Genomic DNA, 18554 nt, shown 5'->3' on the forward strand with positions numbered 1-18554 from the left:
GATTTAACAATCCTAATTCATCAAAACAAATATATTCATCAGTTTGTCTTACAGTATATTGTTTTATGTGGAATTTAGTAATTCATTAAAAACATTTGAAAACCAAAATAATCATGTCATTCACGTTTATAGAACCATAATTTTAGCGAATAGAAGCTCTGACAGCTGACCATTTGTCAGTGTTCAGGCTGTTTATGTTTGTTAACAGTTTCATTATGTTATTCCGTTATTCAAATAATTGCCAACATACTTGTCTCATTATTCAGAAGTTTATTTTTAAATTTTTATTATTACATATATGTCAAATGTACATTCTTTAAATAGCAACTTTAAAGACCTGTAATCCTTAAAAATAAGTCTATCTGAAATACTAACCGTGGAGGGACTTGGGTGAATTGTGCACACAGCCTATAATCAGAAAATGAAAAGCTGAAAAACAATGTGTTGGTTGTCATGCCAAATGGAGCTGTGGAAACTAAACTCCAGGTGATAGTGGTGGAAGCAAATTTTACCAACGTAATACATCATTAAAAACATCAGTGCTGTGCTGTCTCACAACAGTAATTGAAATATAGAAAGAGGTTTAACTTATCCCAGCCAGAACAATTTACTTTTTTAACATTGTGCAGCAAAGAAAAAAGTTTGGAACACAGTTCCTGTCAATGTAATTAAATCCTACATGTTAAAAATGAACATGTACATCACAGCCACTACTGTATTTGGACAGTTAAATAAATAAATTAAATCCATTTAACAGTGCAACAGGTTCCTCAGCTCACTTACTGTCCTTATCTACAAAGGCATTTATGACGTATTTACACATGTTTACAGATCTTAGCCTAAAAATGTACTTTTCACAAATGGACATATACAGTACCAGGTACAGCCTTTTTCTTTCATCATGGTAAAAGAAAAAAAAATATGTGCTTTGAAAATGAATAATAAATGCAAGCAGGAGGCTGGAAAAATCAAAATCATTCACAATTTTAAAAAGTGGCATATGTACATTTCTTTCCTTGCCAAACTACATATATAAAAATAGTAAAGATCTACATCCAGTTCTGTAAAGTAGTTTTAGGATTTATAGTTCATTAAAAAAAAAAATCTTGGAATTTTTAAAAATTTTTGGAATTCAAATGAAAAGTGGATTTGGAAAGTTTGAAAAATGTAATGACTTCACATTAAATCTGTTCACTACCAAGCATTTCAAGACCCAGTCTTGTATAGGGACCTGCAAAAAGGCGAGTGCAGTTAATTTGCAATCATTTTGTAATTAGTACCAAATACACAGTTGAGGTTAACCAGTGTAACAACTTTCCCAGATGTCTTCTCTGAAAGGGGGGAAAACTCCTGTCTCAGTTATGTTAGTATTACAATACTACCCATCTGAATGCGTTGTCTACTTTAATGAGATGTAATCTGAAGAAAAACCTTGCTCATTTGTATGATGCTTAAAAAAACACAAAGGGTCCTAAAAGTGCTGACAAGTACAATTATGTAAAAATACATATTGCCAATGTCACTGTAGTTTAAGACAGAAATTGTACTATTCTTTTTTCTTATAAGGCAAGACCAAGATGTGTACGGTACAGGTACATAAATCAGCAGATCAAAATATCCAATTTGTTTTGTTCTGCTTTTTATTATTAGCAAGCCTAAAAAAGGAAACCAATAACAGTAATAATAAGGATGCCAATCCCAGCCATGTCCGTGTTTCGGACAGAAATTAAAACAGTAGTCTATTGTTCAAGTGGCAGCCACTATAGATGTATCAAAAAGCAAAGTACAACACAGGACCATTGCAATTGTACCGTGCTCCTTAAAATAGATTGCTAAGAGTGAAATATGTATACTTATGAATATACATATTTATGTATATATTTATATACATTTTTTGCCTATAACAATTTTCTTTGCTGATGGAGCATCAGCTGTACAAAGTAGCTCATGGAAGTATACAGAAACAAGGTTTTGAATGGAGACCAAAAAAGGTCAATCCCCCGAGGTACGTGTGTGACACCGAACAGCCAGTGAGGAACTCAAAGAACAGACAAACACAGAAAAGAAGTGGCTAGTTTAAAATCCAAAGAGGGGGTGTAGGGATACTGTGGACCCAAATGGAAGAAGTCACTGGTGAATGTACACATCCCTGTTCCATTCACTCGCTTCGTTGCGTTTTTTGGAAACCACCTCACCATCCCGCTCATAGTAGTGTTCCCGGGATTTGTGGTGGCTGCGCTGTTTATTGCGCTCATTGTGGTCCTGCTCCCTGTCACGATCCTTGGGCCGATGGCGCGACTCACGGTGCTTGTGGTCTCCTCCCACGTGCGGCTCATCCCTGTGGTTGTGTGACTCATAGGAGTCGCCTTGCTCCTCTGTGAGCTCCTCCTTGGGCTCGATGTAGGCCGAGTCCCTGCTCTCCTGTGTCTCCGAGTCAAAGGTCTCCTGGCGGGGAAGTGCTTTGTTCCCAGTCCCTCCCTTGTGGTGGTGGTGGTGATGATGATTGTGGTGCTCTGTTTTGGAGGAGGAAGAGCGGTGCTGCGATTTCTTCGACGGCTCGGTTCGTGGCTCCTCCTGTTCCTCTTCCTGTGACCCTGACTGCTCTGGCGCTGATCTCTCACTCTTCTGTTCACCCCCAGAGCTCTGGTTAGTAACACACCATGCACAATTAGTTAGTGCTGTAATGGAAAGACTCACATTCATACACAAATAAACGCTGAGTAATTAGTATCAAATTTTGAAGGTAATTGTTTTCTGTGTATCTCTTTCAGATGCTAGTGACATTATCTTTTCACTACCTCTCCTGATGGCACGAGCTATAAAATTAAAAGCTATAAAATAAACCTGAATAACTACTGGGAATACTATATAATAATACCATATTACATGATTATGGTAATATTTTAGTTTTGACTGAAATGTGCTCATTGGATAATAATGAATTCTACCAGCAGACCCAGCACACAGATTTAGTTTTCTTTTTCCAGCTTTAGGGTATTTCTAGTTAGAACAATAAAGAATCGTAAATTATTTAATGCAAGTGCCAGTATTTTTCTTAAGGCTAGTCTTTTTCATTTTAATGAATATTTTGGTTTTAGCTGAAAAGTTTTATTTTATACTTGCATGGATCATCTCACAGATAAAACACGGGCACACGATTCTTGGGGATATTGCACTCATTACATTCTGTATTCAGTGCTTACAGTTGCTCTTTGATATTATATCAAACCATTAGGAAGTTCTAAGAAAACCTCTTAATTATGCTCCTGTGATATAATTTGAACCACTTTTAAACCACATGAGCCCTGGTGGAACACACTAGGTTTAATATTATTCTGTATGCAGATTAAAAGTTGAAAGAGACCAGGAAAAACTGGCACTTTCTTACACAAAGGGTAGAAAGAGTCTCGACTAAATATCCAGACATACAATATTTTTAATCATATACCCTGGCTGAGATCCTCAGATCAATTAGCTACTAATAACCCAACAAGCATTGGATTAATGCTTTTATTTAAAAGCATTTCCATTGTGAAATTAATGCCCACTCCCTAGGATCTATAGCACAGAGAAACTGTATGTCTAGTCCGGGTGTGGTAAATACTGTATATGGTGTGTGTTTTATGCGTCATTTACACATAAACCATACTCTAGAACAACAGTTTTGCCAGACAGCTTAGTGACACCAATTAATCTGGCCAATATGTATCTGGAAGGTGGTAGGAAACTGGAACACCTTGTGAAATCCACATAGACTTGGGGAGAATACTGTAAGTATCCAGACATATTTTTAAATCAGATACTCTGGCTTTGTTCATGAAACATTTGGGGAGAACGAGATTAGTCAAATGAATTAAATGGAATTCAAGTTTCTCTATTCAGTAAACTTGTGTGAAAAGGAAGAACTGTCCACAATAATGATATAGAGTAAGAAAGAATTATGTAAATGCCAGAGAAACTGTAAAAATAAAAATAGAATCCTGAATGATTCATGATACACTACATAATGAAGTACTGTACATGTCTACATGCTAATGACTTGTTTTCAGGTTAGACAAGTCTTCAATTAAACATATGTACGTTTATACATCAAGCACGCTTCAAAATAGACAAAATATTAGTTTTACTCCTAACAAATATGTCAGTAATTCTTAATAAAACATTATGTATAAACTGTATCCCACACTTTAAGGAGTGTCTCCAAAGCTTTCTTTTGTGTTTCCCATCACTGACTATTGCAAAAAAAGAGTACCTAAAGACACTCAAAGAAGGCTCCACAGCCATAACGTTGTGTTTAGTATCTTCTCTTTTCAGCATGGAATACACTTTTTCTTATTCCTACTGCAAAGATGTCTAGATATTCTCACTGGAATTTTTTTTCAGTATGGTTGAATCTTTCCCGGGCACCATCACTAGCTACGGTGATAGTGTTTGATTTTGGTTGATCTTTTTCTTCATGCCATACCAATGTTGCTACACTGTGGGTTTAGTTTGATATGATACATATGATATGAACACTGATTTAATGTTTATTGCTTTGAACATGGAACAAAAGCTTCAATGAAACTGGCTATGCTCAGTTATATGAATGTATCACACTGAAGAGTTTAAAGTGTTACAGGTGCAATTATTTTCAGAAAACAGGAATACTCATAAGCAATTGATTTTGTTTACAAGAGCAACATTTATGCATGCTCCAAAATAGCTAGGGATTAAGCTTAAATGAAGCTTACATGAATTTTAATTTTTTAAGCAAAAAACAAGAAAAATGGTGCTATGTTTCATGTCAAATGATGCCCTGTTCTGAAAAAAAATCTTGATGAAGAATGGCATCAAAAGTTAGTATCTTTAAATATATCTGAGCAGTAAAAAATACACCCCTGAGTGTTAAATGGCAGAAATACAAGCATGCTTCCAATTCATAAAAACACCAAATCATTATTAAAAACTAGAACCTTTTTTGCCCTGAAAGATTTTTTTGCAATCAAAATAATTTCTTTCTTTCAAAATGAGAAACCTTAGAGCGCAAAGGCCAGTTCATTTGTGTTTGTTCCATAATTTCCTCAGAAAGGTACAGGCCCCTTAGTCTAACACCAGAATATTTTCAAGTCATCAAGGTTTCCGTCTCCAGGCCTGTATTTCTACAGGCCTGTATTTTTGCTCACTGCCTTATTCCTCCTCTCGTCATCTCTGTCGCCAATCATTACTTGCTTCGTGTTGGACCTGAGCTTGGTAAGTACTTGTACCTGCAGATTGGAGGCAGATGCTGGGCTCGCTGGCAGGACAGCTGCAGCCAGGGTGCGAGCCAGGAGTGGATTGGGGGGATTGCAGCTGGCTGGGTGAGTTGCCTTCCAGTAGGCCTCCAAGTAGTCTGCCATGTGCTCACAAGCGTCCTCCAACTGGTTCTCGTCCAGAATGACATCAAACATTTCCTGTGGGAAAGGAAGGTGTGCAATAAAATGACAGCTTCTTTGCAAACGTGGGAGGACAGTTATTATTGCAAGCATTGGAGTTGAGTAATTGGAATCACAATCAAATCACAGGTGGATATATTTCCTATATTTCAATATTTTTTGTAGTTTTAGGGGACATTTGCTGCAAACCAATAATGAAACTTATTTCATTGCTTAATAATAGGATGGTTCAAATTCACTTCTATAATGTCCTGCTGCCAATATTAACCATGGATCCTCTCAGTGCAGCCTCCTGATCTAGTAAGGAAGCCAAGATGGAGAGGTGGTCATACAGAGGACGCATCACACCTGGCAGTGAGGCATTACAGATATGGTTTTGGGACCTACAATTATGATACAAAATGTTTGAAACCTCAGTTTTATTTTTTATTTCCTCATTCGGGTGAGTGCAGAACACAGCGAAGAAGAAACCACATCGAACATCATTTCTTTAACCTTTGAAAGGCTGTGTAAGGCACAGTGCAGACTGCAAGCCTATTGCACCTTACAAACAAAATCAACTGATGAATGTACTGCTCTTACCAACACCTATAGATTGGTAACAAATATATTACATGTTGAAAAATTATGAATGGGCTCCATAAAAGGTGTTGCTTATACATGGGTGATACATTTGTAATTTTTCTATCTGTTCCTACTGTAGTGTTTCATAGCCGTTCAGGGACGCCAAATATGTAACGTTGTGGCTCTCTGAAGGCACCAGTTCTGTAGGGTTTGGGCATTTACTGAGACAATTATCAATTGTAGCAGTAAATCACAAAGTTGATTCTTTTGATGGCTTTAGAATCCAACCATGCGACATAACTCAAACAACGCACACGCACAGGTACTAATACACGAGGATACATTTATTAATACATAGAATATGCATGTAAACCTCACAGATCTTATCGAGAGGGTTATCAGAATACAAAAGATATATATTCAATCAATTACGAAGTGTTACACATAACAAGAGGACATACGTTCAGTATATCATTCATTAAGACCGTTTCGTAAATGAACTTGGTTATAACTTCTACATTAGATACTCAAAACAAGTACATAACTCTTAGGAATTAAATTGATATCAACTGGTTGGGATAACAATTGAATTCTCGAGCTGTAATGCAGTGAAGTTGAATACTCATCCAATTTCTGGGGATTCAGATCTCCTGCGGGCACAAAGAAACAGTTGCAGGCTGTTGCTGTCCAATCCGCGCTCTCTGGCTCGGTGCCAGGTTGTGCTGTGCGGCTTGCGACGGTACGCTGCTGATGCTCACTGACCGGCTAGTTAGTGTTGGCTTTAACTAGCAAAGTTCGTGCACAGGAGAAAAGATGACTGTGGATCCCAGCAAGTCAGGAAGAGGACCGGTTCGTTCCTGATGAAGAGCTAGTTCTGAATAGTGATTCAGCTGTCCACAGTTCTGACCTGTTCACGAGGCCTGCTGCTGGTTACTCTCTGGCAACCTCCACTCTAGACTCTTAGAACAAAGGAAAGTTCTGGCACTCGGACACACTGGCCGTTCCGTGGTTGTCCGGGCTGAGTCTCAGGATGGTCAGGAGGCGCGCTGCGAGAATGTCCTGCCCTTGGGAGCCTTCTGCTCCTGGGCCGTCCTGCCCTGGAATTCTCCTTTGAATTCCCTTTAGAACAGTCCACAGAATCCTCTCCAGAATCTTACTGAATCTCCCGAATCTGAATCTTGTTGAATCTGAATCTCCCAGGCTCTCTGTGTTGCCTGTTTTTACCTGGAGGAACTTCAGCTCGTTGATTGGCTGAAAGTTCCATGGGCATCAGAGTCCCACGTGGGTTACTCAGCCCTACCAGTCCCTGATTGGTTGATCAAGGTGAGATATGAGTCACTTAGTCCTGACACTTAGTAATGCAGTCCAGATGTCCATCCGGCACTCCCTAGACTGATAGGCGCCAGTGGATGACCATTGATCATGATAGCCAGACTTAGCTAAGTGCATCCCCCTTTGGGAGCTGTCCTAGGAAACCTTAAATCACCCTGCACTAATGGTCTCTCTGTGGCTGCTCCACAGAGATGAACAGAGAAATGGGGCCTCATTTGGGAAGCTCAGAAACACTTAATTCTGCCTTATTATTAAGCCTCGCCGCTACATATCCCCCCTTTTTGAAGGTCACGAGGTCCTGAGGCGTTGTTGCCTTCAAAACAAAACAGAGTTAAGTGATGTCCCTTGCCATTAGAACATTAATCTTAAATGTCCACATTACTCCTCGAGAATTCATACCGGAACCAGCATTGGATACAAACAGGATGAATAACATCTGGAGTATGTATAAACAAGGTAGGAGACATTATCTCAGTCTAGGAATTACACATCAGGAAGTTCACTGTCAATATCTGATACCTCTGTAGTAGATATTTGGGGAGAAGTCACTTCCTTTCTTTTGACATGCTACCTTTGACTCATTCATACTACCCAGAGTACATCTTGATGTGAGAGTACATCATTCAGAGTACACTGTCAGTCATGATCCAGCTACCCGGCAGCAGTGTTACAATAACACCAGTTCCTGTTCCCAGCCCCCCAATAAACCACAACACCTGTGTTGGGTATCTGCTAGGGTGGTTTGGAGGTTTGTTCCATTAAAGCAAACTCAACTACCTGTACCTCTTCAGGGCTTACTGTTTCTTGGATTTCTATCCAATTCAATAGTGTGGCACCTGAAGGCATCCAAGACCTCAAGTTTGGTCTTATATTGTCTGGTTCCAGACCGTACAGTGTTAAGTTACCATGCTGTACTATGGCCTCCTCGGGAACTTACAGGAACTGTTTGATTAGGTAGCTGCATTGCGGTAGCTGTATCATACCTGTCACAAGTCATAGTGTCAGTTAAATGTGGTGTGCTGACCAGCCATTTACTTCCCACCTGCTCTTCATGGGGTTCATTAACCTCCCTCTGCCCATTAGTAGCTTTACACCCTTCATTGGTGAATCGTTTAGACACAGCCAATGGATAGCTTTGGTAGCCATACCCATCTCAAGATTTGGAACCGAATTTAATCTTGGATTGCCTTCTGGGTGAGCTATGAGCGATGGGGTTAATGTCACATACTCCTCTACTGAGAAGAGTGGAATCAAGTGGGTTGGGAATTGTGCCGTGGTTAGACTGGCTACAGTGGCACTAAACTCCCTTAACAGGTCTTGTGTCAACATTCTGGCCTGTTGCACACAAGCATAAACCCACTGTATAACACCAACAATCATGTCCACTGTTTGGGGAATAAGGTTTAACCCTGTTGCATAGGAAGTTGCCTGTAGGGTTTTCCCTAAGCTTTCCAACTTTTGCTGCTGTCGATACAGTCTGTCACTACCCTCTGGCCTCTCTGACACCTGCCTTCTTGGGGCAGTCAGGGTGAGAGTGCCAGTAGCACACAAACCTACCAAAAAGAGCAAATGCACAACAGTGGTGGCAGCAATCAGTCCTCCCAAAAGTCTTTTAGGGTGGCTGATCCCAGTCATCTCCTTCTGAGTGACTGTTGCCTTTCTAAGCTGGCGCAGCGTGTACATGGTGTCTTTCTCAGTATGCCATGTGGCATCCTGGGCACCAACATCCTGGAAATCTGGGGAGATCTGACGCAGCGGCTGATGCTGCTCCTCCATTTCCAGGGCATCTGCTTTTTCGATTTGTTCATGCCTGTGCTCTGCAGGGGGCGGTGCAGCGGTGGAGCATGCCTGACCCTCGGCTGAGTGGTCATCTGGAGCACCTGAGTGATCTGGGATTGTTACCCCATTCTCACTGTTCAGGTCCACCCTGCACACTTCCTGATTGAGGAATCCCTCTATCGGCATGTTTACAATCGTTCGCTGGGCGTGGGTGTAGGACACCTGCTCGCTCCCCCCTTCCCTCGCTAGGGGTTCAGGGAGCTGCCCCAGCACTGGGATAGCTAGTTCACTGTCTTCGAACTCACTATCACCCACCAGGCCCATGTCAGTGCAGGCGGGGATTCTGACACCCCTCTTTGCGATGTCCTGCACTGACAGGCGGGTGGCTTGACCATCCAGCTCCAGTCTGGGTGAACCACTGTTGGTCAGACTCAGACTGACAGACTGAGCTGGTGGCTGTAAGAAAACCAGCTCGGCTTTCATTCCCTGTCCCTTCTGGGGGACTGGGTGTGTTGGCAACCCTGCCGTTGAGGCAGGAACAATCAGGTCAGTCTCACTCACTACCTGGTAGTTGTGAGAAATAATGTTACCTGACTGCAGGTTCCCTGGGTCACAGCAGAGGGAATCGGCATCTGGGATCAGGTGTGTCCACAGCGCAGTAGTCTCAGCGTCCAGCTGGACCTCCTGTCTAACCTGTGAATGTTGCACCAGGGGCACCTGGCGGTGGCCCTGTGACAGCTGCTCAAGCAGATCCTCACTAATAGAGGACCTCTCAGGGCTAAGGGTGAGGGCTACATCACCAACCTGCTCTCCTGCCATCTGGATCCCTTCCACCACTGCAGGGTGGTGTTCCTGACCCCTCTTGGGTGCCAGGGTGCACAGGGAAAGCTCCTTTTCATCGCCAGGTGGGGAGATCTGCTCCTCTTTAGGGATGTAAAAGGTGTGTGCTTTACCTGGTGGATCAGGCGGCTGCTTGGAGCACCGCTCCTGTGGCATGGAGGCTGTTGTGACCTCAGCCGGGACACGACTTCCCTGTATATCCGGGGAACAAGGAAATATTTTTATTTCTTGTCCAGAGGGAACAGAAGGAATCTCCACATAGGCTTCTGTGTTCGGTGGGCACTGTGTGAGCACAGTCTGCCTCTTGGCCCCCCTTTCCTTCTGTACAGAAGGCTTAGGAGCCTTGACCTGTTTCCACACTTTGCCTTTCTGGTGATCCACCAAAGGTTCCACTCTGAGTCGCATGCCCTTTTCTTTTTCAACCCGTTTGAGCTTGCCGTGTGACATCAAACACCTTTCAACCTCAGTGTCAATCAGTGTCTCACTGGGTAAGACATCTCCCATGGCAGCCTTGAGGTAAAAGCTTCCTGCTTTTCCTCTCTGTTTTACTGCCTGCTCTGTGACTTCAGGGGTGGAGTCAGCACTCGCTTGGGAGTGGCCGACCTCATCCAGGCAGGAACCCTTCCGCTCAATCAGATAGACTGAGGGAGGGAGAGGGGGCGGGTCTCCGCCTCCTCCAGTGGAGAGTATCAGCTCATTCACGCTTCCGGCAGCCTTGGGGAGCGGTTGTCCCTGTCCTAATAAAGCTTGTTCAAGCCTGGCCAGGCGGGTGGCTACTGAATCCTTTTGTTCAGCTTTTTCTAGCCCTTTCCCTCCCCCGGTGTTCTCATGGCACTTAGGACGCTGGGTGCGGTCCTGTGTGCCTGCTTTGGAACGGGGCTTAGCCAGCTCAGGAGCCTGTGCTCCTTCGAGCAGGAGGGAGTTAACCCTGCTGGCTCTGACGGCGAACACAGTCGCTTTAACAGCTTTTTGCTCAGAGCGACTTTGGACATCATACTCCCAGGCTTTCTGCACGAATCTCTTAATATCAGTCACTTTCATGGTCTGTGCATCTGTATGCATTAAGATCATCTTTCTGACTGGTGGTTGGAGATTCGCAATGAATAAACCCTTGAAATGTATGTTCTCTTCGCAACCCTCATCATTTCGCCCTGCAAAATAAGTTCGTCTAAGTCTCTCGTAATATTCGCGAGGGGACTCTGCTCTCTCGTGCTTAATGTTAAGGGCGGCGGCTATCGCGGCAGTCGGGTCAATAAACGCACTGTATTCTTCGATAAGTGCTTGACATAGCTGCTCAAAGTCATTACAGACTTCTTTCATCTGCCTAGCCATCCACTCATGTACAGCTCTGCTGGTAGTTTTCCTGACCAGAAACACTTTCTCCTGTTCTGTGGCGTTTGGCAGGAACTGCAGGTTATACCTGAGGTCTTGAATATAACTCTCGATATTATTCTCTGACACTGTGGGGTCAAATCTCTCTATGTCCTTCGCTAGCTCTCTCAGAGAATGGAGATTTATTCTTCTAGCTTCTCCGCTGACGGAGATATGGAAGAGATCGTGGTCAGACTTGTTGCTGCTAGAGAGAGTGCTTAATAGCGACTCGAATTCAGACTTTTTAGCAACCATCGTTAAACTTAAAGAGTATTACTTTTAAGTACGAAATCACAGTTTTACCACAGAAAACCACAAGATCAAGTATGCAATCAACCCGGTAGATTGCAAAAGATCACAAAACAATCAAGCACTGCTTAAAGAGCAAGGGGAACTTTTTTCCTTTCGGCTTTCAGCACACTGTATTGTCGTGTATGAAACCCGCGGCGTTTTATATGAATTATTCCGCTTGGTTGACTCATTTCAGTCTTGCCACGCCCACCCAGGGACGCCATAAATGTAGTGTTTCATAGCCGTTCAGGGACGCCAAATATGTAACGTTGTGGCTCTCTGAAGGCACCAGTTCTGTAGGGTTTGGGCATTTACTGAGACAATTATCAATTGTAGCAGTAAATCACAAAGTTGATTCTTTTGATGGCTTTAGAATCCAACCATGCGACATAACTCAAACAACGCACACGCACAGGTACTAATACACGAGGATACATTTATTAATACATAGAATATGCATGTAAACCTCACAGATCTTATCGAGAGGGTTATCAGAATACAAAAGATATATATTCAATCAGTTACGAAGTGTTACACATAACAAGAGGACATACGTTCAGTATATCATTCATTAAGACCGTTTCGTAAATGAACTTGGTTATAACTTCTACATTAGATACTCAAAACAAGTACATAACTCTTAGGAATTAAATTGATATCAACTGGTTGGGATAACAATTGAATTCTCGAGCTGTAATGCAGTGAAGTTGAATACTCATCCAATTTCTGGGGATTCAGATCTCCTGCGGGCACAAAGAAACAGTTGCAGGCTGTTGCTGTCCAATCCGCGCTCTCTGGCTCGGTGCCAGGTTGTGCTGTGCGGCTTGCGACGGTGCGCTGCTGATGCTCACTGACTGGCTAGTTAGTGTTGGCTTTAACTAGCAAAGTTTGTGCACAGGAGAAAAGATGACTGTGGATCCCAGCAAGTCAGGAAGAGGACCGGTTCGCTCCTGATGAAGAGCTAGTTCTGAATAGTGATTCAGCTGTCCACAGTTCTGACCTGTTCACGAGGCCTGCTGCTGGTTACTCTCTGGCAACCTCCACTCTAGACTCTTAGAACAAAGGAAAGTTCTGGCACTCGGACACACTGGCCGTTCCGTGGTTGTCCGGGCTGAGTCTCAGGATGGTCAGGAGGCGCGCTGCGAGAATGTCCTGCCCTTGGGAGCCTTCTGCTCCTGGGCCGTCCTGCCCTGGAATTCTCCTTTGAATTCCCTTTAGAACAGTCCACAGAATCCTCTCCAGAATCTTACTGAATCTCCCGAATCTGAATCTTGTTGAATCTGAATCTCCCAGGCTCTCTGTGTTGCCTGTTTTTACCTGGAGGAACTTCAGCTCGTTGATTGGCTGAAAGTTCCATGGGCATCAGAGTCCCACGTGGGTTACTCAGCCCTACCAGTCCCTGATTGGTTGATCAAGGTGAGATATGAGTCACTTAGTCCTGACACTTAGTAATGCAGTCCAGATGTCCATCCGGCACTCCCTAGACTGATAGGCGCCAGTGGATGACCATTGATCATGATAGCCAGACTTAGCTAAGTGCATCCCCCTTTGGGAGCTGTCCTAGGAAACCTTAAATCACCCTGCACTAATGGTCTCTCTGTGGCTGCTCCACAGAGATGAACAGAGAAATGGGGCCTCATTTGGGAAGCTCAGAAACACTTAATTCTGCCTTATTATTAAGCCTCGCCGCTACACTACTCAAAGTGAGAGTAAATATCTTAGCTAGGCATGCATGAGTAACATTGCTTATTTCTTTCAGTATAACTTGGGAAACTATTATCAGACCTCTTTATTAAGTTATTAAACTAACTAAGCCTGTGTAGAACATTGTCAGGTATACTAAAATCACCCAATGCTGATAAACCTTCTATAACATGCTTCTGTCTTTTATTGTAAAAATGTTTGCTTTTTATTCATATTCTGTTATTGGTTTGATACTGCTGAAAAAAAATGTTACTTTTTGCGTCTGTTACATTATTCTTTTCTGTCTCCATGACAATTTATTTTTTTATTGTCTGTACATTTAGTTCAGTATACAGTACTCCTATTCTACCTTTGGGATCTTGTTACAAAGTCTCTAGAGTAATCTTTTCCTTTAGATTTTGTCTAAAATTTCTTCATTAAAACTATTTAGGTCATACCGTGTTTGAACTAAATCTAGACTAAGACAGGATTTATTTATTTTAGGGATTCATTTGTTGTGAGTCTGTAACATTACATTTTTGAAGTGAAATGATTTTTCTTCTACTGACTCTGAATCCATCTGTTTACAACTCAGAATGTGTAAGTTCTGCCTCATTCCATCAGTGTGCTTTTCCAAAATGAAAACCTCTATTTTTACATTTTAGATTAAATGTATACATTCATAGTAACCATATTACAGTCTCAGTTTATCTATCAAAATTATCAATTGATACCATCATAATTCTTTGAAAAGAAGAAAGGTAATTTTAAGAACATCTAGTAGGTTCCTTTATAGTTTGGGTTACTAATGCATTAAATAACCATTTCAAGTGTGTGAATTTCAGCTTCTGACTTTTGATACATTACTGAGAGTCAAGGTGAAAATGAAGGGGAAAAAAACAGACATAGTAGAAACCTACTGTATATGCCTGTTTTACAGAGAACAACACCTTCAGTCCAGTCACATTAGATTAACTCACTAGCAGTGCAGTGAAACCAAGCTCCCTTTAGCTATGAATCAATTTCTCATTTAGAACACCTTGAAAAATGTATGGCACAGACTTTCATAATGGTGCTCTGTTTATGCTTACATGCAAAAAAGATTTTATAATTTTCCAAATAATACATTTGTGATTTGTTGCAGTTAGAAGTGGTAAGTTTCATTTGATACTCAGTATCCAATGTCATTTTTGTTACAGACCTTTATGAACTCATTTTCCAATACAAAACCTGTACACATAAAGGCATTAAGTGACCAAAAAATTACCTTTTAGCAGGATAGTGATCCAAAGCACAAGGTAAAAGCTACACTGGAGTGGCTTACAAATAAGAAAGTGAATGTTCAAGTCTTGACTTGAATCCTATTGGGAAACCATAGAAAGACTTGAAAAACTGCTGTCCATAACCAATCTCCAAGCATCTTCAGAGAGCTTAAACAAATCTGCTACGAAGGATGAGCAAAGATTACACCAAGCCAGTGTGCAAAGTTGATAGAAACCTAGGCAAATAGACTTGAAGCTCTAATGGCTGCCAAAGGTGCTTCCATCAAATGCTGAATTCAGTCTGAATGCTTATGCAATCAATTCTGAGCTCAATTCTGGACCTGGGGTGCGATCTCTGTTCTCCCTTTGTTTGCATGGTTTCCTCCAGGAGCTTTGGTTTCCTCCCACAGTCCAAAGACATACTTGCGAGTTAGAAACAAGACATAATGGTAGGTTAAAACTGGGAAAACTGGTCCTAATGGGAGTGTGTGCATTCTGTATGTATTTGCCCTGCAATGTTCCGATGCGTGGAACAAACACGTTGGACAATGTTTACACTACCTTCCGGGATGGTTACAAAGCCATCCCTCGACCTCCTTTTGGCAAATCCGATCACGCGTCCATTCTGCTACTTCCTGTTTACAAGCAGAAGCTTAAACAGGAGAGGCCAGCGTTAAGAACCATTCAACATTGGTTGGATGAATCGGATTTTATATTAAATCACTGTTTTGCTGCCACTGACTGGCAGATCTAAGCTACCGGAAATCAGAAACTGTGGGTAAATGGTGAGATACGTGCTAAACTTAAAGCTGGGACAGCTGCTTTCAATTCTGGCGATAGGGATAAACACAAAAAATCCAGATACGACCTCAAAATAGCTAAATACAACTACAGAATAAAATTAGAGTCATATTATCACGGGCTGCAACACACGGAACAAGTGGAGTGGTATATGCACCATTACAGACTACAAAACGCAACCCAGCTATATCGCACAACAGTCTTCCTCTCTTCCTGATGAGCTAAATGCATTCTATGCTTGGTTTGAGGTCAGTAACACAGATCCAGTCAGGAAGATTTCAGAAATCCAAGACAGAAACCCACTGATCATATCCAGAGAGGATGTGTATAAAGTTTTTAAAAAGACCAATCCACGCAAGGCTCCTGGCCCTGATGCTATCCCTGGCCGTGTTCTGAAGGCAACCGCAGACCAGCTGGCAGATGTCTTCTCGGACATGTCTTCTTCTGCTGCACGCTGTATTGTTGTGCATTTGATAAATAAACTTTGATTTGATTTTGAATTTGATTTGGATGTATCTTGGATGTATCTTGCCTTGTGCCCATGGCTAATTGGGATAGGTCCGGCTCCCAGGCTTCAATTGAACAAAGTGGTTAGAAAATGGATGGATGAATGGAAGAACTGCTCACTCTTCAGATCAGAGAGAAACAGCCATTTTAAACATTTTATGTAACCCTCCCATGCCATTTCTGGAAAGCTGTCTAATGAAAGCCGTGTTTCAAAAAATAATGTTAAAAAATACTGCCATGCAGGATTTTTTTATGTATTCAGTCCTTAAAATCTTTAGTCATGGGTGCAGATGCAGAAACTTCATGTTTTTTTAATCAAATTTAATTTTCAACTCAGTGATGCAACTAATCCCCCTCTGCTACGGGGGGAGATGAGTTTCAGATTTTTAAAATCAAAGGCAATTCACTAATTGACAAAAAGCAAAGCTTGTAACTTGTTTTTATCTGAACAGAATTAAAACATGCTGAATCTGATTTTTTAGAACTAAATGCAAACAGATTAAAAGATTAACGAAATTGTTCTTGCATGTATCTAAGTAATTTCAACCTAGTATGTAATGTAAGCATGTTAAAATTCCCTTTAGAAATAAATGGACAAACTTGAATCCTGATGTGAACCCTTAGTCCTGAGAAATGCTATTGGTATATTATTTACCTGACATGTAAAACTTTGGTGTACAATCTGACTACAAAATCAGGTCTCCAAGCATAATTATGTTTGGCATGTAAAGATTTTAATAGTTATTTCCATTGGCTAATTTCATCCTAAAGTGCTTCATATATACAGTAAGAGGAGAACCTTTTCATCCACCATTGACATACATTACACAGTAGATTAGGTGGAGAATTATGAAATTACTTCACCAGTTTGCCCATCCAATTTCTAACTGCTTTTTTCAATACAGGTGCGCAGAGGGCTGAATCCTATCCTGGCAACGAACGCAAGGCAAGACACACCACTGATTGGATTCCAGCCCATCGTAGGGCACACACAGACATGTGCACACTCACACCAGGGCCAATTTTCCCAGAAGCCAGCTAACCTACCAGTATGTCCATGGACTGTGAAAGGAGACCGAAGCACCCAGGAAAAACGCATGCAAACATTAGGAGAACATACCAACTCAATGGAGATAGGACTCCAGGTCTGGAGTTGAACCCAGTGCTGTGTACCAGCATGCCACCCATTTCACCAGCTCCATTAAGGGTAGGTTTATGAAGTACAGATTGTGCAAGTACAGAGCAAAATTTTAAGATTTATGCTGTAAGAGGGGGGGATCTTTAAATTTATCAGAAAGAATACTCGGGACTTTGGTTTAAGTTCTCGTCTGGCAAATGTCCCTATTCTGGGGGCAATAGTTTGGAAATTCTGGGCCAGGGGGAAGTGTGCTACCACTAGTCAACCAACATGAGCAACCTGACTTTAAATCCTTTTTATAATGCAATTCTTCATGAGCCTTTAGAAAGCTGGTGTAGTCTGTTTCCTGTGCTGGAGCTGGGTTGTTACAGTCTGTGTGTTTTGTTGGAGTTGGGCGATTACAGTCTGTGCGCTGTGCTGGAGCTGGGTTGTTACAGTCTGTGTGTTTTGTTGGAGCTGGGTTGTTACAGTCAGTGTGCTTTGTTGGAGCTGGGCTATTACAGTCTGTGCACTGTGCTGGAGCTGGGTTGTTACAGTCTGTGTGCTTTGTTGGAGCTGGGCTATTACAGTCTGTGCGCTGTGCTGGAGCTCGGCTATTACAGTCTGTGCGCTGTCCTGGAGCTGGGCTATTACAGTCTGTGCGGTGTGCTGGAGCTGGGTTGTTACAGTCCGTGTGTTTTGTTGGAGTTGGGCTATTACAGTCTGTGCGCTGTGCTGGAGCTGGGTTGTTACAGTCTGTGTGCTTTGTTGGAGCTGGGCTATTACAGTCTGTGCGCTGTGCTGGAGCTCGGCTATTACAGTCTGTGCGCTGTGCTGGAGCTGGGCTTTTACAGTCTGTGCGGTGTGCTGGAGCTGGGTTGTTACAGTCCGTGTGTTTTGTTGGAGCTGGGCTATTACAGTCTGTGCGCTGTGCTGGAGCTGGGCTATTACAGTCTGTGCGCTGTGCTGGAGCTGGGTTGTTACAGTCTGTGTGTTTTGTTGGAGCTGGGCTATTACAGTCTGTGCGCTGTGCTGGAGCTGGACTGTCTTGTGCTAAAGCTGGACTATTGTAATAGGTGAAGGTTACTCACCGGAGGGCATTGTGCCAGTTTGTCAGCTGCCACCATCTGGACGTTCAAGTGTTTAGCCTGGGATTTCCCTCTAGACTTAATTAATCTCTGTAAAACCTAAAAAATTGAAAAAGCAGACAAATAATAGTTATTCTGCTTATTGCTGTTTTTAATCACTCTTTTTTTGTCAGTTTTCCCACAATGCTTTTTATTTTGAGTGTCACATGTAGTTCAGAGCAGTACAGTAAATAGCACTTGTTTTATTTTAACAAAACATCCCAATAAAAAAAGAATATTTCATAAATGAACGTAAAAGAAAGTATATACTTTTGCAACACTCTTTCATTTCTGCTGTTAGTCTAGCAGTTAAGACATTTTCTTGCAACCTGGAGCGAGGAGTTTCATTGTGGTTTGTAGATTTTCAAGAATGTATTTTTTCTTATGTAAATAATTCACATGACTGCTAAATATTGTGGTCATGAGGAATAACATTACCCACTAAGAAAAGGTGTTTTGGAATGTT

At 41.9% G+C, this 18554-nt stretch overlaps 1 protein-coding gene across 5 annotated transcripts in view; it reads right to left on the reverse strand.

Annotated features, from left to right (window-relative positions):
• Positions 1-258: 258 nt before the first annotated feature.
• Positions 259-18554, reverse strand: part of cacnb2a (calcium voltage-gated channel auxiliary subunit beta 2a) — a 168904-nt gene continuing 150608 nt past the window's right edge. For all 5 annotated transcript variants that reach the window (XM_088918850.1, XM_088918847.1, XM_088918849.1 and 2 more), the window contains 3 exons: positions 18053-18148; positions 5247-5432; positions 259-2643 (listed from right to left, as the gene is read on the reverse strand). In XM_088918850.1, the coding sequence (XP_088774976.1) occupies positions 2128-2643; positions 5247-5432; positions 18053-18148 (798 nt within the window). In that variant the 3' untranslated portion in view covers positions 259-2127. The remainder of the gene's footprint in view (positions 2644-5246; positions 5433-18052; positions 18149-18554) is intronic.

This window comes from Atractosteus spatula, chromosome 6 (assembly GCF_055471065.1).
Source record: "Atractosteus spatula isolate fAtrSpa1 chromosome 6, fAtrSpa1.hap1, whole genome shotgun sequence".
Lineage (NCBI taxonomy): Eukaryota > Metazoa > Chordata > Actinopteri > Semionotiformes > Lepisosteidae > Atractosteus > Atractosteus spatula.